Source organism: Panthera uncia, chromosome B4 (assembly GCF_023721935.1).
Source record: "Panthera uncia isolate 11264 chromosome B4, Puncia_PCG_1.0, whole genome shotgun sequence".
Lineage (NCBI taxonomy): Eukaryota > Metazoa > Chordata > Mammalia > Carnivora > Felidae > Panthera > Panthera uncia.
This window is the reverse complement of record NC_064809.1, coordinates 112,879,424-112,902,309: the sequence shown is the minus strand read 5'-3', so window position 1 is coordinate 112,902,309 and position 22,886 is coordinate 112,879,424. Positions and strand designations below refer to the sequence as shown.

General features: G+C 44.2%; 1 protein-coding gene across 5 annotated transcripts in view; it reads right to left on the bottom strand.

Moving 5' to 3' along the window:
• PLXNC1 (plexin C1) overlaps nt 1–22,886 on the bottom strand; it is a 149,919-nt gene that overhangs the window by 81,043 nt on the left and 45,990 nt on the right. For all 5 annotated transcript variants that reach the window (XM_049627463.1, XM_049627464.1, XM_049627465.1 and 2 more), the window contains 2 exons: nt 9,348–9,462; nt 740–893 (listed from right to left, as the gene is read on the bottom strand). In XM_049627463.1, coding sequence (XP_049483420.1) covers nt 740–893; nt 9,348–9,462 — 269 coding nt within the window. The remainder of the gene's footprint in view (nt 1–739; nt 894–9,347; nt 9,463–22,886) is intronic.

The window sequence follows — 22,886 nt, the reverse complement described above, 5'->3', positions numbered from 1 at the left end:
CTCCTCAAACAAACCCTTTTCTCTCTTTCTAACCATCACACTAGTTGGTCTCTGCCTGGAATACTCCTCCCCCTTTCCTTTGGCTCAACTCTACTCATCTTCCAGGAAGCTTTCCTTGTCCCCTCAGCGACCCTCCAGGTTCAGTTAGGTGCCCTTTTCCTGTGCTTCCCATGGTTCTGTACATCCCCTGCATTTACACGCTACACTGTGATGAGCCCTTTGTCTATCTTTACTCCAACAGGCTACAAATACTGTAAGGGCCACGTCTAACTTGTTTGGTCACTGTATCCCTGGCACCTAGCACAGTGCCCGGCGCACCGTAGATATTCAATAAATACTTCCTTTCTGCATGAATGCAATCATCTTAAGATGATAGAACATTGGTTGTTCTCTTTTCTCATCTCACCAAGGGCATTCCCAGCCTCTCAGATCTCTGAATTATCTGAACCATTTGGGGTAGGGTCAGTCCAATGGTCTCTAGCTTCTCCACTCTCCTATCCAGCATACCCTGCTCTGTCATTCTCCAGTCACACGTCAGAGTGGGATCCTGGAATCATGGGATGAGGTAGGGCAGAGGTGAGCAAAACCGAGGGGAGAGCCGGAGGTAAGCAGACAGCGAGTCCAAAGGGTGGGAATGTATAAATCCCCTGACATTCAACTTACTTCCTGGGCAATCTGAACTCAGGAGGTTCTCTTGCCTTCCTCACTTTCAAACAAAAAAAGAGCAGAGTCCACTTACCTTTGTAGGTTGCTCTGGTGGGCATGTTGCAGGTACAGACCCTGCCCGGCGGACTTCTACCCTTGCAGAGCTCCCTGCCCGTGTCCAAGTTCTTCACCACGCACTTCCACTCCGACCGTCTCGGAGGGAGGCTTCCGACCACAGTCACTGTAGTCTGTGTGGGGAAGAAGATAATTCAGGAACCACGTCATTGTTCTTGCTCCCTCTCCATCCATCCTAGAGCTTCAAGTGAACTCGCCCTCTGACATGCCAGAGAAAGAGAATCTCTCAGCGGATATAAAGAAAGAGACGTTTTATCGACTATTTGATTTGCCCTTTAGTGAATCACATATTCATATTCTTGGACCACTTTTTGGCTCTGTGTTTATTTTTATCATTTTTAAGAGCTCTCTGTATAGTATAAGATATTAATCCTTATCTGTCTTATTTCTGACACATGTTTTCTCCTAATCTACTGTTTGTCTTGCAACTTGTATGTGTGGTATCTTTTACCCCACATGACCTGTTTTTATGTAATCAAAGCAGTGTTTTTGTCTTGGTTATAAAGTTATTCTCAAATTTTAGCTTGTAGACAAATATAAAATTGTTTCCCCATCTTTGTTTTGTTTGTTAAGCTTACATATGTAATCTATCTGGAATTTATTTTTGTATATAGTATGAGGTAAGGGTCCAAACTTTATTTTCATCCAGATGGTTAATCAGCTATGTCATAACCATTTACTTTAAAAAATACCCTCCTTTTCCCACTGAACTGAAATACCACTTTTGTCATATATTAAATTACCCTATGTCTGGAATCTATTTCTGAATTCTGCTCTGTTTCAACTATCTATTGATTTACTTCTATTACAATGTCAAGCTTTTACTACTGTGACTTTAAATATATTTAACATCAGAAAAGGCAAACCTTTACTTATTTAGCTTTAATTTCCCAATTTCCTTAGCATCTCCTAGACATTATTCTTCCACAGAAACTTTAAGATTATTTTATTCAAATGGGGTGAGGAGATTATGAGTTTAACTGGAATTGTACTAACTATATGCATCAATTTCGGGAGGTCTTATGTATTTGTGGTATTAAGTAGTCCCATCCAAACACATGATCTTTTGTTTTTTTAATTTGCTTCTGTTTGGTCCAGGGTTTACTTAAGAGAATATCTTGATTTCCCAGGGACTAAGTTACATTTTTCATTTCTTTATTTCTTCCTGGTAATGTTACTATAGTTAAAGAAGGTGATCTACGAAATCTACTTTTATTTTATTTAAAAAAAATTTTTTTTAATGTTTATTTATTTTTGAGACAGAGAGAGACAGAGCATGAACGCGGGAGGGTCAGAGAGAGAGGGAGACAGAATCTGAAACAGGCTCCGGGCTCCGAGCTGTCAGCACAGAGCCGGACGCGGAGCTCGAACTCACGGAACGCGAGATCATGACCTGGGCTGAAGTCGGACGCTCAACCGACTGAGCCACCCAGGCACCCCCGAAATCTACTTTTAACACTAAGGTTTTATTCGTGATCAAACATATGATTAATGTTTTGGGGCGGGAGGCAGTGTGTGTGTGCACACAAATGGACACAAAAAGAAAATCTTGAAATTTCCCCTAAAGCAACTTTTTCCCAAATGAATTATCTAAAGAAACAAGGCAGCCAGTTCTCATGTTGAAACAGGAAAATCATCCCACCACAAGAAAGAAAAACCTACACGATGTGATAGAGGTGTTAATGTTATGGTGGTAATTATATGGCAATACATCAATGTATCAAACCAACCTGTTGTACACCTTAAACTTACACGATGTCATATGTGATTATATTTCAGTTAAAAAAAAAAGAAAACGAAGGTCAGAAAAAAAAAGGAAATTAAAGGAATAGGCCAATGGTGGACCCCTTTTGCGTCAGGTGCAGGAAAGGGATCTGGTGGAAAGGTGAGCTAGCTAAGCATTAGGAAGATGGGAGCAGAGGAATTGGAAACCCTACTGCCTACCATGAAAAGCTACGCTTCTGGACAGCCTGGGAGATGTCCATCTTCTGTTATACTTCTGACCTTCACCCAGACTTTCCGTACGGTCAGCTCAAACTCTGCTGTCTTGTCTTCAAATAAGCTTGCTACGTCTGTTTTAGTCCTGGGGTCACTGCCATCTTGCTATTTTCAAAACATTGTTTCTCAGCCATATAGTCTTGCTGGAGAAGGCAAGTTCTTATGAACCAGCTTCAACTGAACTAAAGTCCAACTACCTCTAGCAGACCTGAGCACGGGGACGAACCCCAATCCACTCCCACTAGCTCACCTGTAGCAAATGGCTGAGCTCTTATTCATGGTGCCTTCTTCAGCCCAGCATTTATATCCGCTCACACATCTTAGCATATGGTCACATCACCTACTATCCTGTATACATATAGGCCTTAAAATCATTTAATTGCTCAAACACTACAACAGAATCAGAAATTTTTTTGAAATCAGTTTCTCACCAGATTTAAAATTTCACATTTCCTTCCAGTTCTCATGTAGTTTTTAGGTAACAGTAATCATCGCCTTTATTTATTCCATATTTATCAAGCTCTTAACACGTGCTGAATGTTGCATGTGGTGTTGAATACTTTAGTGAACCCAACAGCTATAGTCCCTGCCCTCAAAGAGCTTATAGTCTAGCAGAACTGTGACATTTCAGAAAACAGAGGGCCACAGGGTATGAAGAGATCATCAACAGACGATAGAAGCCTGGACCCAGATGGTACAGTGGAGATGGAAACCAATGACCGATTCAAGATATCCTTTAGAAGTCGCGTGGGGCGGGACTGGAATTAGAGCATGTGGATAGGGAGGATTTTGGTTAGAAAAATGGAGGCAAGTACCCTGTACTGAAATGGAACACACAGAGGCAGGGGCAGACTTTGGGTGGAAAGTGTAAGCTTTCAATTTTGGATGTGTTTAGTTCAAGACACTTGTATAATGATGAAGAGGTGTGTCAAGTTAGATATGGGCCTGAAGCTCAGAGGAGCAATCTGGGCTAAAGATAAAGGAGACAAGAACATAGAGATGATATATAAAGCCATGGGAATGGATAAAATTATCTACAGACAATGTATAGAGCTAAAGACAGGAACAACCCAAATGGGGTCTGAACTCCAGTATTTAGAGTTAGGGAGAGAAGAAGCCAGCAAGGGAGGCTGAGGCATGGTCAGAGAGAAGGAAGAGAGCATGGATAGGGTATGCCGTGTGTGTGTAGTGGGGGGGCGGGGGAGGGCAATGGAAGTGGGCATTTCAAGAACGCAGCCAACAGGCCAAGTAAGATGAGGACTTACAGCATCTACCAAATGGCTACAAGCAGTTCACTGGTGACCCCAGCAGGAACAGTCTCAGGGGAATATTGGGACAGAAGCCAGGTTGGAGTTGATCTTGAAAATAGCAAGTTTTTTCAAATGTAGTGAAAGAAGAGGATAGTCAGGGAGGTGAAGGTATTTTTGTGTGAGTGCGGGTTCCAGGCAAGTACAGAGAAATAGCTGATGCCTTGGCTTAATAAAGCCAACTTGGGAATCCTTACCAGGCGGACAGCTCCTTCTCCAGAAAAGCTGGATAAAGAGGGAAGGAAGACACAAAGAGTCAGATGAGACAGAAAGTTTGAATGTCAATTAGCTAGTAACGTCCATGGGGCCAGAGAGCTCACTGCATTCTAGCAACAAACCTTATTTTATTTAGGTCACTCCCCTTACTGCCAAAGAGATCGGTTCTTTCCAGGTTTCTCAGTCTACAAAAGCTACCGCAATGGCCTCTGCATTCTTTTGGTTTTCCTTCTTTCAAGTTACTTCTTCAGAATTTGAAGACTGGAATTTGTGCTTCAAGCAGAATGAATATACTTATGCCTTTGGAAACATCACAGCAAATTGCTCTCCAAAAAGGCTGTGCTAATTGGCATGGCCAACACTAGGTGTTAGCATATCTTATCATTTTAATTTGTATTTATTTGATAACTAGTGAAGTTGAACATATTTCCTTAACTATGCCTAACTCCCTAAACCTCCTCTTGTGAGAATGTATGCTTCTTTCTGCCTACTTTTTTGGTGTCTTGGAGTTTGTTTTTTTTTTTTAACTTCTCTTAGCTTTAATATCTTACAATTAATATTTTGCCTATTGCAAATGTTTTCCTGAAGTGTGTGCATTAGTTATCTTTTTTATTGTATAGATTTTTTTTAAATGTCAAGTATATGAATATTTTTCTTTTGTTATTACATACTACATTGCTTCAGAGCTAAGAAAATTTTATTTCCAATTATCGGGTACTCCATTCTACTTTCTGGGTTTTTTTGTTTTGGCTTTTTATGTGGATTTCTTAGTTTAAATTTTACTTTTGTATTTAACGTAAAATGTGAATTATGTTTCCATATTTGAAGTCTATTATTTTAGTGCCTTTTGGGAAAAGTTCTTTTATTTCCTCTTATTTTATGATACCTGATCTTTACAATTTTTACATTTATTTCTGAGCTTTCTTGTCTATTCCTAGGATCTCCAGTCCTTTTTTTTTTAAAGATTTTTTTTTTTTTTAATTAGAGAGAGCGCACAAGAGCAGGGGGAAGGGGCGAGGGGGGCGGGGGGGGGCGGGGAGAGATAGAGAAAGAGAGAGGGAGGGAGGGAGAATCTCAAGCAGGATCCACGCTCAGCACAGAGCCCAACATGGGTCTTGATCCCATGACCCTGGGATCATGACCTAAGCTGAAATCAAGAGTCGGACACTCAACCAACTGAACCACCCAGGTGCCCCTGTATTCCTACTTTTAAACAGAATCATGGGTTGAGTTATTATTGCTATATATATGTTTATAATCATATGGAAATGGTCTAGCTTAAATAAATTTCTGTGTTTTCAAAATACATTTTGGATATTCTTGACCAGTTCATATTATTTCAGTTGACTTTTATATTACTTTTAAGAAAAAGTCTATTCAAATCTTCACTGGGATTACATGAAATCTAGAAACTAGGTTGAGGAAGAAATGACGTTTATGATAACTTCCTGCCCAGCAACATAGTATGTGTCTGGATATATTCAGGATGCTTGTCGTATCTTCCAAGAGAATGCTTTGTGTTTTTGTTTTATTTATGCTTATGTTTTTAATTGATGAAGTTAATCATGAGTTATCAATAGCCTTGATAGACCACTGTCCCACTATCTAATTATTATTAGAAAGAATTGCTTAGGGGGGTACCTGGGTGGCTCAGTTGGTTAAGTGCCTGACTCTTGATTTCAGCTCATGATCTCCTGGTTCATGGGACTGAGCCCCACATCAGGCTCTGTGCTGACAGCGTGGAGCCTGCTTGGGATCCTCTCTCTTTCCCTCTCTCTCTCCCCCACTCACGAGCATACACACTCTCTCTCTCTCAAACTGAATAAAAAAAAAAACATTAAAAAAAAAAGAAATTGAGGCAAGCTGTTGCATAGCCCAAATTGCTATTTTTTGGTAGTTGTCTTTAACGTGTATCTCCTAGTAAAAGTGATTTTAAAATACAGGGTATATACCTCACTCTTTCAGTTGATGGCTGAGTATTTTGGTTGTTTTTAATGAATGAGATCTTTTATTAATGGACACTAACTCTTTTACCTCATGTACAGTAAAGTTATCGATAGTTGAATGTTTATCGAACATTTGGTACTTTTATTTTACTTTCGTTTGAATCATTTTAAAAGCTACTCTGTTTAGGTTTCAAAGCTACACAACCACGGAAGATGAGCACATGGTGATATTTTTTATCTGCTGCGGTCCCATAGTTATTTCTATTACTTGTTTCTTGTATTGCTGCACTAGACGCAACTTTGCACAGGATGCTGGTTTTACCAGTGACAGTGGAACTCCTTGTTTTCGTTCTGCTTTGTAAAAGAATGTTTCCAGTGTCTCTCCTTTAGGAATCCTGCTGCTGGTGGGAAATGCTTGCATGTCTATATATTTTCTGTTTTTATTAGTACAAGCTGTTTTTACTGAATGTTAAAATCCCTTTATAGGTATGCAAATAGTTTTACATAATGCAAAAATGGGATGTCATACGTGCTTGTGTTTGTGTATGTGAGAATTTCATTTTTTCCCCCCTACTTGTCTTGGCCTTCCCTCTCCACCACATCATCTGTCATGCCATCAGGAGAGCCCATGTTCACGACCTAGTAAGAATTCTTTTGTATTTTTCTCCATGCTCAAATAATCACATAGAGACATAAACATATATAGATTATGCTATATCAATAGCATATCATATATGCTATATACATCAATAGCATATATTGAGTTTGTGATCAATACAAGATCATGCTACACATACTTTTCTGCATCTTGCTGTTTTTGCTCAACAAAACCTCACGAAATCCCTCCAAGCCAACTGGAATTGCTCCAATTATTTCTTGTTAATGCCGATTCTGTAATGAGGATGAGGATATACAGTCTTCTAATTGTTTTGTGGAAAGAGATGATGCTTCTTGGAAGCAGGGGCTCTGCATTATATCGGGGTCTTTCTGTACTCAGAACGTTAGTAGAATGTTACAAAGGCATATGATGGGCAGCTAGCAAACACTCTTTGACTTGAGCTATGGACTGACGTCTCTGTAGATAAGGATCGGGGTATTATTTAAATTAACAAAGGTCTGGGACTTTCATGTAAGTCACAGATGACCGTGACGATAGGACATATTTTGAAATAATAGGACTAAGAGATGGCATCACACATCTTATCAACGTTATTAAAATAATCAGTCCAAAGTTGGTTTCAAAGACGAACTTTACTCAGATTACTAAATTCTTATCTCCTTTACCTTGAGAGTGATGGTAGCTGGAGAGCGAGGTAATGGTTGTGTGGGAAGGCTCTACAGGGATTTGGGTAAACCATAGTGGGACTCAGGGTAGAGAAGAAAGCACTAGTGGATGTTTGGGTGGTAAACATTTTTTGTGATGTTCCAAACTAGGTAGAAATGGCGATTAAGTTATACCAGGGAACCCAAAGATAGGTAAGCAAATTATGCAAGCAGCATTTTTTATTTAATGAACAAGTTGCTTTCCCTTACTACATTTAGCTGAAGTATCACCCTTAAAATTTTCAAAATGATAAAAAAAAAATCTTGGGTAATCCTTTTTTTTTTAAATGTGTATTTATTTTGAGAGAGACAGAGAGTGTGCTTGTGTGAACGGGGTAGGGGTAGAGAGAGAGAGAGGGAAAGACAGAGTCCCAAGCAGGCTCTGTGCTACAGGGTGGAGCCCAACATAGGGCTCGATCTCACACCCGTGAGATCATGACCTGAGCCAAAATCAAGAGTCGGACACTTAACTGACAGAGCCACCCAGGCGCCCCAAATCTTGGGTGATCTTAGCCATTTATCAGAGTCCTGGGTATATTCAAAGATCATGGCATACATATGTATTTTTTATCATTCTCTATCAGCACCCAAGTTAGCTATTTTCCAGACTGCTAAGAGAAATAAAAATTTGACCACACCTATGCTGAGATGCCTAAGCATCTTTTTCACACAGTTTTTTCACTCTGACTCAGGGCTGGTGGAGGTTTGGATGAAGGCTTTCCAAGTTCTTTTTTCACTGCCCCCCACCCACCTGCTGGAAGACAACAGAAAGTGACAACAGCCAAATACCTTTAAATCTGTGAGTTCTGATCAGTTATGACTTGAAAGCTTTATTCTTTTATTATTTATCACTCATTAAATGCTCCGGCTCTCCTTTATTAAATGTTAAATCATCTTAAGTGGTATGGTTCTTGCTATTTGAAATGGCAAAGTGCACAGGAAAAGAGAAAGTGGCCCATTTCCTTGTTAATGTGGCATTCAAATAAAACAGAGTGAGCTCAACAGACAGGTCAACTGACTGCTGATGGGGATCCTGTACAATTATTCATAATACAAGAACTATAATTAGGGAGAAAATGTCTCCTTATAGCACCACTGAGATTACAAGGCAGGAATTCCATTTTCCCATAGGGTATGGATGGCTGTGAATCAGAAAATGCTTGAATATGCCCCTCATTGCTTCCTTTCTCTCATCCGGTGACAGGGCTGAAGAGCTGCCCATGGCAGTATGGCCATAACAAGAGCCCACTGGCTTTCCAGGGGACCCCACTTGCAATTTTCCCTGCCCATATTGGTTTCTTGCCCTCTCGACCAATACCACTCATATAGCCATGCACATAAGCTAGTTATCAGGAGGAGCCTGAGCAAATTAGGAAAAGGACCATAAAACAAAATTCTACACTTAAGCCACATTTAAGGAATCTTGTTGACCATGAACTGGAACTTTTTTCTTCTTCTTTTTGTTTCAATCAGTATATTTTTCTACTACAATGTTAGTCCATCTTTTCTTGAAATTCAGCTAATGAGGGTCATCTTCAGCTCTGCAAGCTGACAAACTCCATGAGGGCAGGCTCACGCTATGTCTTGTTCTCCGCTATTTCCCTAGCACCTTGCAGTGTGTATGGTATCTACTGGGCACTCAGTATTAGTTAACGAAACGAATGGGCTCCCTTACTTCGGCTTACTTAACACTAGTAGGTATTTCACACACAGAAGGAAGCGAGCATTAGTTGTACAAAGTGAGACAACAGAGACAAATGAGAGTCTTTCCTCTTACCTTATCTTCACTGCTTCGAAATAGGTTAATTTGAGGGCACTTTTTAGCTCCGGATGAAATATCCAGCCAGTTTTCATAGTTGTCTAAAGGTACACAATCTTCTTTGAAGGCACACCTATCAGAAGAAGCAAAAGGCAACAAAACAGCAACCCCACACATGCATTAGTTCAAAGTTTCTCATACTTGGTTTCAGTGCAGAACGCCAGGCTTTGTGGAGAGGACTATCGATTTCGAGTGAGAATAGGAACATGATGCTAAAACCATGAAAAGCAACAGGCCAACAGCAGAGCGGTTTTCCATCATGTCTATGAGCAGGGAACAACACATTGAAATGTAGACAACACGTTGAACTTAGACTCCCGAGGCACCTCTCACGATGACATCGCCAAATACATCCAAAGCATATCCTCTCGCGGATTCTAAAATTAAAGAGCTCCCTTCCAGAAAAACCTTGCAAAGCACAGCCCAAGAAGGGGTTTACAGATCATATAAATTTTAGGTTTGTGATTTGTTCCCAGAATATCAACCTACCGTGCAAATTTTTATTACAAAAATAATAAAGCTAGCTTGTGCTTTGTTGTATGATAATTAAATATAAATATTTCAAGGGCAGAGTCCTCCCAAGAATGTGATAAGCCATTCCATAACCATCTGCTACATGACATTTATTTAGACAGAAACCCAATTATATCAAAAGATATGGGTGCAACACTTTCCAGGGCCATTGTCTCAAGTCTGTCAGCTCACAGGATGCCCCAGATAAATCTTAAGCTGTAGCCAGGGCCAACTCCTTTGATATACATGACCAAGAGCTGAGGGGTGAGACCGGTCCTTCGCTCGATGTCTCAGTCACTCTAGGTCATGCTAACTTGGGAACTCCTATCTCACCAGAAGGGCCGCCAACCAGACGAAAAGAATGAACACCAAGTGTCATGTTAGTCTCGAAGGTGCTGAATTCCACAAACATTCCACTGAATACCATCCAGGCAAGACTAAGACATCTCTGTTATCTAAGCCTCCCCAAGGCCTCAGGTTAAAATGAAGGGACAGGGGAGAACCAGTGTCAGTAAGTTTGAAAAGAAATGGAAAATTCATGAATCATGAGATCGAAAAGCAACCAAATGATAACCACATTCATCTGTGGGGAGTCCCTGAAAGGACCGGAGTGCAGTGGGGTGTGGTCCCCCAAAAGGTATGTGACTTCACAAGCATTTCAATTCTCCTTCTTCCTCTTCTCTCCTTTTTTAATTCGTAAGAATTTAGGCCCCACGGTTTCGTCTTTGAGCTCTGCGCTAATTTGAATATGACAAAAATAGAACAGGAAGCCAGCGAGTTTCATTAAACATCATCCTCAAGCACAATGCTTTGAGCAAGCATTGGGGAACCCTGTTTGCTAAGAGCCCATCGGTGTCCAAGCTCCCCTACATCCGTGGCAGTTCCTTCTCCAACACCCTGACCGTGGGGATTTTCAACAGCGGTTCTCCTCAGCTATAAATTTATCCGACCCTTGATGGCTAGCTCGTCCGTCACGGACATTAAGTTCAAATTCAACGGCCTGTCGGTGTCACGGGGCGTTTGCCACAGAGGGACAAGTATGGCTGGACTGAAAAACAGAATGATGAGGCTGGTTTCTCTATTTTGTATTTGAGAGAGATTAGGACTGCCAAAAGCTACGTGCCTCTCAGGGGCACTCCAGTTTGTATTAGGCGCTTCCTCTGTCTCTAAGAACAACAAAAACAAAAACAAAAACAAAAAGCCAGTTCTAGAGAGACCGGAGTACAAATATTGTCGTAGGCTCTTAATGCTGCCTGGAAGTCAAGGCCCAAGGCTGCCAAAAAAACAAGTGTAAAATATTTCATACAAATAGTGCTGCGATTTGCCAATTTGTAGGCACAACACAGTGGTGCCACTGAGTTATCACTCCCTTTGCTGAACTCCTATAGCGTTTCTTGTCGGAGCCACACATTTTGGTATTTAATCATATGTTGTGTTGAATTACGACTTAACTGTTTCATATGCCGGTGTCATTTCTCCCCATGTCAGCTCTAAGCTCCTCAAAGGAAGGGAGAACGTTTTTAATGTTTCTTCAGCAAATCCCTCAGTGTCTGTCAGCATGATATGCAAATACTGGGCTTCAATAAATATTTTTGAATGGGTGGATGAAATATGAAATCTCTATAGGTTCTTTCTGGTGATTTTTCTTTCTCAAGTTCTCTTACAATTTAGGTCTGACTCCTACTTACCATAAACAGATTATTTTTAATGTAAGCTAAAAGTTCAAGTCCGGGGCCAGGGAGGGAGAAAATTAAGAGTTGAGGTTTTATCTTTTGGAAGCTGATCGGTTTATCTTTCGGGAAAAAAAAGAAAAAAAGAAAAAAATATATAATGAACCTCTTCCTTCCTATTTTGTGTAAGGTAGGAACAAAATCCAACCATGTTAAGCAACTCAACATGAATTTCTTATTTTTAAGACACCTCTGAAATTTCGAAGCTCCCGTTTCTTGCTTAACAGTAAAAATAAATAAATATATAAAATAAAAAAATAAGACAGCAAACCGTGACACTAAGAATTCACAACCAGATGGTCAACCAACAACAGTATCTTATTACTTCTCCAATATTGCAGATGATAAAATCTTCATGACAGCACATTACCCACGCATTCGAATTTCTTAAGGAGGGGGAGCAGATCCTGGGGCCCCCACGTTTTAGTGAAACAAAACCAGGTGTTTTGAAATTATCCCTTTTGAAAGCTGTCATTCTTACTCCTGTGTATCACCAAAGCAACGGTCAGGCGCGTAGACACGTAAGCCTTTGCCCAGATGAAATTAAAATCTCGTGGTGGGGCACAACTCTTGGTGAGGCTGACCCTCACGAGGTGCTCTCAGGTAGGCTGATCTCATAAGTGGCTTCATTTCAATTTCTTCAGGCCACAGATCAGAGGCAAATTGGATTCGGATTACAATGAGCACATTCTGGAGAAACGGGCAAGCGATGTATTTGCTTCCCTTACTCTGTGTTATTGCTGCTGCCCCTCCCTCTACGGGGGAGGGTCCACCCAAAAGTCCTAAGATTCCCAATCACTATTTTCTTTTTCTCGTCCTTATTTCTAGCTACATCTCATGCCCACACGATAAGGCCACTATGCAGACACTAGCCTATTTGCCAATCAGGGAATAGAAGCTGCTCAAATGCAAAGAAAAGACTGTCTGTAGAAACAAAACAAAGCAAAAGCCAAACCAGAAAGTTAATTAAAAAAATTTTTTTTCCTTAGGTGAAAAACACTGTATGTGGAAATCCTTTAGGGAAAAAGAATAGTTAAAAAGGCCCGTTCTTATTAGTTTGCTATGAAATCTGCTGTAAAGCTTAACCTATTCAAAATAATAAGAGTTTGATAATGCTCACTCAACTCTATGAGTACATGGGCCACCCCTCCCCCACCCCCAACTCATTATAAAGTATGCTCAAAACCTATCCAGGCCTCCACTCTTTTTTTTTTTTTTTATGTTTATTTATTTATTTGAGAGAGAAAGAGCAAGTGCGTAGGAAGGGCAGAGAAACAAGGAAAGAGAGAATCCCAGGCTCTGGGCTAACAGTGCAGACAGAGCCCAACATGGGGCTCGAACTACGAGATCACAACTTGAGCCGAAATCAAGAGTCTGACGCTTAACTGACTGAGCCACCCAGGCGCCCCTAGGCTTCAAATCTTGAACAGAAAGGTTCCAGATACTTGTTTCTAAGTTTGCTGTTTGGAATTCAGAAAGTATTTTCATAGTATGGGTTTGCTTTCTGAACTCCTGGAAATCTTTCTAAACCCAAATATCCCAGAATAACTACCCCAGGCACCTGCAAGGAGGGAGCACTGCTCTGACCAGGCCCTGGACCGAGTGCTACAAGCAGTACTCCCCCTTCGTCCTCACAGCCACCTCATTCTACAGGGGTGACACAGAGGCTCAGAGAAGTGCAAAAACATGCCAACATCATACAGCCACAAGCGACACGAGTCTGCCTCCAGAGCCACCCACTTGGCCACTCTGTTGCACGGCCTCCTAGGAATCCTGACAACCACTTAGTAAGGTGTGAAAGGGTAAAGATATTCAGAGATCCCCCTGGCTTCCTGGGGCCTCAACAGTGGTTGGGGGCTGGGGCTGTGCCAGGTCAGGACGAGCCCCCCAGGATCAAAGATTAAAGAAGGTCAGACAGAGTCTCTAGGTTGAGAGGACATCAAGGACTGGGTGGGGAAGGGGGGGGGGATTCTGCGACTCCTCTGATTTGCATCTGTCACTAGCCCTGAATACAAAACATCCATCTACAGGTTAAAATCCCAGGAGGCCCCCATTTTACAAATCTACCTTGCCCCCCAAATCGGCTCGCTACCCATCTGTTTGTCATGTGGAATGCACATTTCCCCTCCCCGTAGAAATAATGTTATAAACAGTGATTAGGTCTCCAGGTTAGCCCACAAAACCTATTTATCCGTAATGTAACCTTCGATGCTATATATTTGCAATAAAGTGTAGCCGGAAACAATGAGATTGCAGCCATTTGCATTATATAGCAGTTTTTCTTCTACTTTACTTGTGTTTCTGCTCAGCTGGTAGTCTGGGAACAGTGCCCAGCTGGATCGACTTTTACATTTATTACTACAGTATTATATTTATACAGCATTTCTGTTTTTTTTTTTAATGGGTATGATTTAAATTATTAAATTGTTTTCATGCCAACAGAATGCATAGGGAGACCTACCTCTGAAAAGGAGCTGAAGTTTCCAGGCAGGTGAAAGGCCCCTGGGCTGGGCTGGGCTGGGGGACCCTGGAATCTGACTCTATTAGGCCAGAATCTCTCTCTCTCTCTCTTTTTTCTCTTGGTCAGTGAGAGTTTATTGGTCCTTAGCATGACATCTCAGTTACCAAGATAAAGTCACATACACGACTGCAGGTAAAAACACGTAAAATAATATAAAAATATATTGAAAGCTCCTTTTATGTGTGTCCTGAATTAAGTGGTATAACAAACGCTATCATAAACAGAGAGCTTCAATCACACAACTCAGTCTCACTGAAGTTACAGGAGTGTTTGTAAATACGAGTTTTAAAATCTAAGTTACAAACATGTAAGCACTGAAAGACTAGTATAAAAGTGAAATGTGGCATCTAAGTGAGCTCTTCTGTCATTTGTAGTTGACAGCCTGGGACAATGAGGGAGCCTTGCCTCACCTACTTTTTGAGGTACGACTATCCAACTAGGTCAGCAACATGCTGGAATATTTAATGGTCTTTGAGTTGACTTTTCCCTTTTGCGAAGCCCAAAGAGCAACCCAGAGCTTATTACTGTGCAAAAATTCTCCAAACTCCTAATAGAATTTAGGAGGGAACTTTTTCTTGTGACCCGCAGTGTCCTGGCCCAGTGTCCTGGCCTCAAGCCAGCGAGTCCCCAGGGCTCAGATGGGGCTGACTGCCAGCAAGCCCCTTCCTAGGGTGATCCTTTTGCTCCAATTTGTGCCTCCTCCTTCTGATAAAAAAAAAAAAAAATCTCGTATCGAAATGTAAAATAACCCATCGCTTCAGAGACCTCACCATGATCACACTCACTCCGGGTGATATAAAACTGAAGCCACTAATAGGAAAGTTGGCAAAAAGCATGTGAGCCCTGGAGGACTTCTGCCCGCCCCTAAGAAAAATCCTACTACACCTGATGTCCCTGCCGGGCCCCTGGCGTCCACTCCTAAGGTCAAAATCGGCAACACAGTGCCATGGCCCTTCCTCCCGAGACAGCCTAAGACCCTGTCCTTCCACCTGTAGCCCTCAGAGGAATCAAGTGGATCTTCAATTTCACAGTCAGACCCCTAAGGCGCTCGGCAGGTTCCAGAAGGGGTGGTGCGGGGGAGCAGGCATCCTCCCTGCCTCAGTCCTCAAAGAGCCCACTTACTCAACCTTGAAATAGAAACTCTGAACTCAGAAACGTAACTTCTACTTCCTGCCACTCGGATTTCATCAGCATCCCCTAATCTAATTGTTCGCCAAGAGCAGACAGTCCCTGAAGGAAACTGATAACTAAGTATCAGGTCATTGGCTGGAATGTGGGGTTGGTGTGACCTATTCCAAAGATTCTATACTGATATGATATCAGAAAACTTTTAACAAGGAAACAAATCCAGCCTCTCAGGGAACGGAAGGCTGTGTCCACATGGGGGGAAGGTTTTGCCAGGAGAGCATCCCAAGGTCTTCTGCTAAGTGATTTGAAACAGATGTCTGCATTTTTAGGAAAGGCACAGAGGAGGACCCAGGTGGTCCCCAGGGTTGGGGGGCTTTTATGGACACTGTCAGTCCGCGAGATGAAGAAACCAAACTCGACTGAATAGAAGAGAGTAGGAGATCACTGTGGCAAAACTACACTCCGAATTCAAGGCCTCCAGAGTCAGGAAAAGGGAATGTCAAATGCAAGATCAAAATAACTTGCCGGGGAAGCTGAAAAATTGGATCTTCATCACTGGAGCTGAAAGGCAACCTACATGATAAAATTATGCTAATAACAGAGACAATTTAGAAGATTTAAAAAAAAAATGAAAACATCTAATATTCCAGGCCACGTTCTTTCACATGATTTGATTCATTGTTTCTTCGTAACAAACCTATGAAGAACAGAATTGTCCCTGCTTTACAGATGGGGGAAACTGAGGTTCAGAAGGCACCATATTGCTTTCCCAAGGTCACAGAGTTAGCAAGTGGAGGGGCTGAGATACAAAAACCAGGCAGTGTAGCTTCCCATGTCCATGGTCTCATCTATGAGCCTATATGGCCTCCTACAAAAGCTAACACTGAGCCCTTCCCGCCAGAGCAGGGCCAGGCACTGCTCTGAGGGCTTTCTGGAAATCAACTCATTGATCCTGACAACCACCTCAGGAAGTAGGTATTATCTGCTCCACGTCAAGCATGAGGAAACTGCCGTGCAGAGAGGTCAGGTGGTGCAGTATGGGTCTCAGCAGTCCTCTTACTCCTGTGCCAAATTCCTCAGGGATTCCAAAGGCTTCCCAGGATAGCAACATCGTAAGTGCCAAGATAAAACTAAACAGGTTCTCCCAGAGCAGGGCCATATAGGAAAATACAGGTTTTATTCACTTCTTGGCATTTTTCAAAATGTGTTCTTTGGGTTGTTTTGGGTGTTCGTGTTGAAGTAGGGTTCTATGGTTACGAGGTTTGGGAGACACTGGTCAAAAAAAATTTTTTTAAACTAATTTCTCTGCTGCAGGACTTCTCAGAGCCTTGAATATGCTGGTGTACTTTGTAACTTTCCAAGGCAGGAATGAATGATCTTCCAGCTTTTTAGAAGTTCTAGTATGCACGCCAGGAAATACTGCCCAATCTTGGTTAATGAGCAGTAAATCAAATAGTGGAAAAAATAGAAAACCCTGGGCCTTTCTTGGCTTTTTTTCTCAACTCTCATACTCGGTTGATCATGACCTATTACTTCTCAGCATCCGTCTAGGCTATCGCCCACGTTCCACCCTCATCCATCACCTCTCACCTGGGTTCCTGCCTTCCCACCTCCAGTGCCTCCAGCCAGCCTCTACATGGGCATCTAGGTTATTCTCAAACACAGAGTGATCATAGTACTTCCTACTTAAAAACTTTCAATGGCGCCCTTTTGCTTACATTAAACTCCTCCACCTATGTGTCTTTTATGACGAGGAGCCTAGAACACATGTTTCCATGTCCAAGTCTATAACCTGACCCTAGCATCTAGCCCCTGCGTTCCTCTCCAAACTCATCCCTAGGCAACTGTGGATTGGTGAGTCTGTCTGTTTGATTAACACATGCGGTGCTAACATGCCTGCCTCTTCCTATCATATGCTGTTCCCATGGTCCAGAGTGCCCTTTGGCCTAGAATATACTTGGTGCAATTATGTTCCTTGTTCAAGGCTAGTTCAATGGGACTTTCCCCATGATTGCTTGCCCAACCTCTAGGCAGAGCAGTCGCTCCTTCCTCTGTGTTCCTGTGGCACCTTACACAGGCTCCAGGTATATACAGCACATAGCATTGGTGGCTGATTGCCTCTCTCTCCCACCAGACTGTAGGTCACCGAGGGAAAGGCCCAGCTCATTCACCTTGGCGCCTCGGTCTAGTACCATATTTCGCATCCACACCACAAATATTTACTGAGGGCCCCCCAGACACCAAACACCACAGTAGGTGCTGCAAACACATCACTGCGTAAGCCGGGTAAAGTACCCCTGTTAACGAGCTTATGTTCCAGTGGGGCACACAGACATAAACCAGATAAGCAAACCCTAATTTAAAATAATTTAAAATTCAGGTAAGTCTTCTGCAGAAACCAAAAAAAGGAGCACAGAGGAACTACTTTAGATTGACCGGTCAAGAAAGATGGCATTTCAGCTCGGAGTTCGAGGATGAAAACCATCCAGCCATATCAGGAAGGATGGGAACAGCATTCCAGGCACAAGGAACAGCACATGCCAGGACCCTGAGTTCACACAGACCTTGGTCTCTGCAAGGAACTGATTAAACACCAGACCGGCTAGTAATCAAAGGGGAGAGTGATTCTGCCAATTACAAGCCAGTGACCTCGGGCAAGTGACGGGCCCTCTGTGTCTCAGGCTGTCCATCTGCAGATACACAGATGATAACAGGTTCTATCTACCTCATGGAGTTATTACAACAATGCCTCGGCAAATATTAGTAGCTGTTGGTATATTTATCACTTGGGCAAATGAAACAGACTGTAGGCAAAAATTTGGAGGACATAAGGTAAACAAACAGAAGGGACCGGGGCAGTAAAGCTACCCAGACTGCCCGCTGGCATTGCCCACATACAGCAGGTCAACACTCAGCACACCTTTCCTACGTAAGGAGGCAGACAAAGTTCAAGGCTTCTTGGAAGATTCTTAATCACAATGCTCCTTCCCCCCAATACGAAGGGGCTCCTTGGGGTCTCTCCATGCCATGAGCCCCGGCTGTGAGCACTTTCCACAGTGGACGGATGGCTTTTGGTCAGTGTGCGCAGCCCGCCCTAACCGTGAGCTTCTCTGGGGGCAGAACCTCATTCATCTCTGTTTCCCCCAAGGGCCTAGTCCAGAGCCTGACCCACAGCTGGTATTCAACAAGCACTGGCTGAGTTGGATTAAGAATTCAGTTTTCAAGTGACTAAAATTCTTGACTATGTCTCCATGATACCAGCATAAGGTGTTTCATTGATTTTTGTTCGCTGGGCTGGCCTGTTAACTGGCATGGTGGAAAACCAGCCTTTGTCTTGAAACTTGGAGCTGTTTAGCGCACATAAAACACATTTGCAGCCTGAAACACTCACACAAAAGGGATTTGTAGCCTTCACCCCATGTGGTTCTTTTGTAGGTGATGAGCGTACTAAAGTTGGTGTTTTTATTCCCAAGCGCAAACCATGAGCTGAAGAATTTAAGGAGGTATTTTTAAAATATGTAACGTGGAAGTAAAAATAGGAAACCGACGGATGCCTCTTGAGTCAAGGAGCTCTGGGTTCAAAGCTACTTGTCCACACATTCCCGGTGCAGCTGGGGGCACATTCCTTTCCCTCTCTGGGCTTCAATGTCCCCGCCAGTAAGCAGGTGGCAACGCTAACAACCCCATCTCCCTGAGGCCAATACCGAATGCCATGCTCCCTTCTCTGTGCAGCAGAACATAAGCGCCCAAGCTTTACAGAACGTTACAAAAGCAAAAACGTGAAAGATGGCCTGGAAGGCTTCCAGCGAAGATCGGAACGGTGTGTCTGAAGGTGGAGGAGTTGCTGGGAACAGGACATGTACTAGGTCACAAAGACAAGTGAAAACATTTGAGGAATGTTTAAAAGCCAATCAATACATACTTATGAAAGTGCCTGCTGCCTGAGATAAGGTCATTTCCAAAAAAAAAAAAAAAATCTCTTCCATTAAAACATGTATTTACTAAAAGGGGCGTTCCTTAATGGTACTTGTTCCAAGACAGAGAACATCAATTAAAGAGACGGTGCGGGTAACGGTTTGGAGGCTGAGCTCTGACGACCTCAGCGGCCAGCCCTTTCCAAGCAAAACCGGCTTCCGAGTCAGGTGAACGCTCTCCCTGCGTTGACCTCTGTCAACTGTCGGGGTAGCAAGAGCTGCGCCCCTTAATGACTTCATCCCCTCTCCACCTTCTGCTTTGAAAGAAGTAGGATCTGCGCACAGCTCCTCCCAGTTGACAAAGCTGATGAAGAACCCGGCGGGGGTGGGGGTTCTGCACCACTGGAAGGGCCCCCCGATCCCTTTCAGCATCCTCCATAACCCAGATGCCTGGGCTGGGCGTCTGCCAGGGGAATTCAGTGACGCCCCGAGATCCGAAGCACATATTCCCCTTTGTCCTACGTGCTCCTACACAATTAGTCGGCACAATGGGGTCCTCACACAAGAAGGAAGGGCCACCCCCAAATGCCATCATTATCCTTACCGCTGTCATTAGAGCCGCACTGGACCATAAAGGAGTGTCACTGCACAGTGACACATCCCGGATCGGAAGGAAAGGAGGAACGAATCAAGAATTACAACAAACTTCGGTCTCAAACTGTCTTCCTGGCCACTCAGCTAGGTGTGGCCGTAACCCCTGATGGGGGGTGGGGGGGAACATCTCCAAAGCTGAATGGGCTCCTCAGGTCTTGGCTGAGACCCTCCGTCTCGGTGAGGGCTTCTGGAGCCGCTCCGTCCCGTTCAGACTGCAACTTGTTCCGCCCCAAGCCAGTGCTTCCCTCCCCTGTCCTCTGCTGGATTTGTCTTCATAACATTGCTCACCATCTGACATGCTAGTTCCTTATTTATTTTTACACTGTCCCTCTTCCCTCATGCAGGGAGTTGAACAACATTCCCTCAAAATTCAGGTCCACCCAGAACCGCAGGAGGTGACCTTATTTGGGAATAGGGTCTGTGCAGACGTAATTAAAGGATCTCAAGAGTAAATCCTCCCGGGTTTCAGGAATCCAGTGACCGCTGTCTCGAAGAGAAAGGAGAGGGAGATTTGGACACACAAAGAGGAAAAACCCACATAAGTGAGAGGCGGGGATTGCATTTCTGCTGCCACAGGCCCTGAAACACCAGAAGCCCCCGGCAGCTGGGAGAGGAGAGGGACCACTTTCCCCTAGGGCCTTCAGAGGGAACATGGCTCTGTGGACACCTCCATTTTGGATTTCTAGCCTCCAGAACGGTGAGAGAGAAGTTTCTGTTGTTTTAGGCCGCTGATCGTGTGGTCATTGGGTAAGGCAGCAGGAATCGAACACCCTGTTAGAAGGACCTCTCCGAGGGCAAAGGTTTAGGGCGCTGTCGTTCACTGCTGGAGAATCCTAGTGCTTAGAACAGTACCTGACACATACTAGGTGCTCAATAAATACCCATTAAATGAAAGCACGGACGCTTACACTTTTAAGGTGGAAGGGTTTCTACATGTCAGGTTGGCTCCCATGGTCCTTGTTGGGCATAGCCAGTCATCCATGAAGGGTCCATTTGGACCAGGCTCTTCCCTCTCCTCCCACAGCCACAGGGGGTAATGTCTCTTCCTCATTCCTCTTCCCTTTCCCTACAGTGGGAGGTGAGGGTACCAGCTTGTACAACCTGCAGCAGGCAGAGTAACAGCCCCCAAAGATACCCATGGCTCAGTCTCTGGGACATGTGAAAATGTCCCCTCACACAGCTAAAAGGGCTTTGCAGATGGGATTAGGGATCTCAAGAGGGGGGGAATTATCTTGGATTACCTGTGTGGGCCCAAAGTAATCACAAGGGGATCAAGAGAAGGCAGGAGGGTCAGGGTGAGAGAAAGGGACGTGACGAGGGAAACAGAGCCAGAGAGATGTGAAGATGCTACTTTGAAGACGCAGCCAGGAGCCAAGGCAGGAAGGAAGGCTGCCTCCGGGAGCCAGGAAAGACAAGGAAAAGGCTCCTCCCTACAGCCTCCAGGGGGAACACAGCCCTTCCACACATCGGTGTGAGCCCCAGGAAACCCAGAGCAGACTTCTGACCTCCAGAGCTGTCAGAACGGTTCCAAGCCACCCGGGTTGTGACCATTTGTCACGGCAGCAGTAGGAAGTGAATACACAAGCTCAGGTGGTTTGCTTGTCCCTCCCGGGCACACTGCACTCGCACTTACTTCCCAGGGTGGCAGGAGGACTGAATGGAGCACGGCGTGGAATGTGAGGCACAGCATCAGCATCCAGTGCAGGAGCACGCTCCCCCTGCACGCTCCCTGCAGACTCTGTCTTCCGACCCCGGGGCTGGGGTGGGGGCTCGCTTCCTGCGGGAGGGTCAGTGGGCGCAGTCCCACCGGCTCCTCTGCGAACAGCCCTCGCGGCCGTCTCCACTGCACACTGCCCGCCTCTCAGATGCAGACGGGGGCAGCGGGGACTGAGACTTCACAAACGTGGGGTTATGGGCTACCGTACTCCATGGGTTGCCCCAGTCAACTTTCTGGGCAGTGACAGTCTATGGCCATTTAGAATTACAAATTGGCCGGGGAGGCTCGAGGGAGGAATGTCTCTAGGAGGAGAGAGGGGAGGCAGACCTCAAGACAGGGGAGGAATGCAAGGGACTGGAGGTGGCCATAGGCAAATCATTTAACTCTTTTTTTGTTTGTTGCTCTGGGGTGCTGGGGACAAATATATTTAGCAGTCTGATTTTTCTGTCCTGTGTTCAAAAGTCCCTTCTGGGGGGCCTATGGGCGGCTCGGTCGGTTGAGTGTTCGACTTCAGCTCAGGTTGTGACCTCGTGGTTTGTGAGTTCAAGCCCCGCCGTGGGCTCTCCGCTGACAGCATGGAGCCCGCTTCGGATCCTCTGCACCTGCCCCCCTTTCCGTTTCTCTGCCCCTCCCTGCTCGTGCTCATGCTCTCCCTCTCTCTCGAAAATAAATAAACATTAAAAAAAAATTTCCCTCTCCCCCACCCTTTTAGAAAGTCTGACAGTGGGGCTGGCCACAGAGTGGTGTTATTAGGCCACGTTGAGGAATGCTCTCTTACCAGCAGCTGCAAACCTGAAAGCTGCTACCAGGGGCTGCCTGGAGGTCTTCCCCTGGTCCATACGGAAGAAACATATAGAAGAGTGTGGGCAAGTATTAGATTTACACAAATAATCAAGGGGAACTACAGATACCTTCTAGGTAACACACCTGCTGATTAGCAAAGCCTTACCCTATATACTTCGTGTGCAGGATGGGGCATGACAGGTGGGGCAATGAAGACAAGCTCGGCCTTTCCTGCATGGCCCATTTTCGGAAGAGGACCCAGCCATGGTTCCATCGGGGGATGGGGACCAGAGCAAGTGGAGCGCCATTGTGGTGCTGGGAGAGGTGGGAGGTACATGAAATTTGAAGAAACAGCCGCCAAGTAGAGGACTCGGGAAGAACTGGGAGATAAACTCATTCATTACAAAATATACCAAAAGACAGTGTACCCTGGGAGGGGTACCATTGGGAAGTCTGATACAGCTGCTGCTTGAGTTAACGCGGTTCATGCTGGATGCTGCCATCAGGATAATCTTTTTTTTTTTTTTTTTTTTTTTT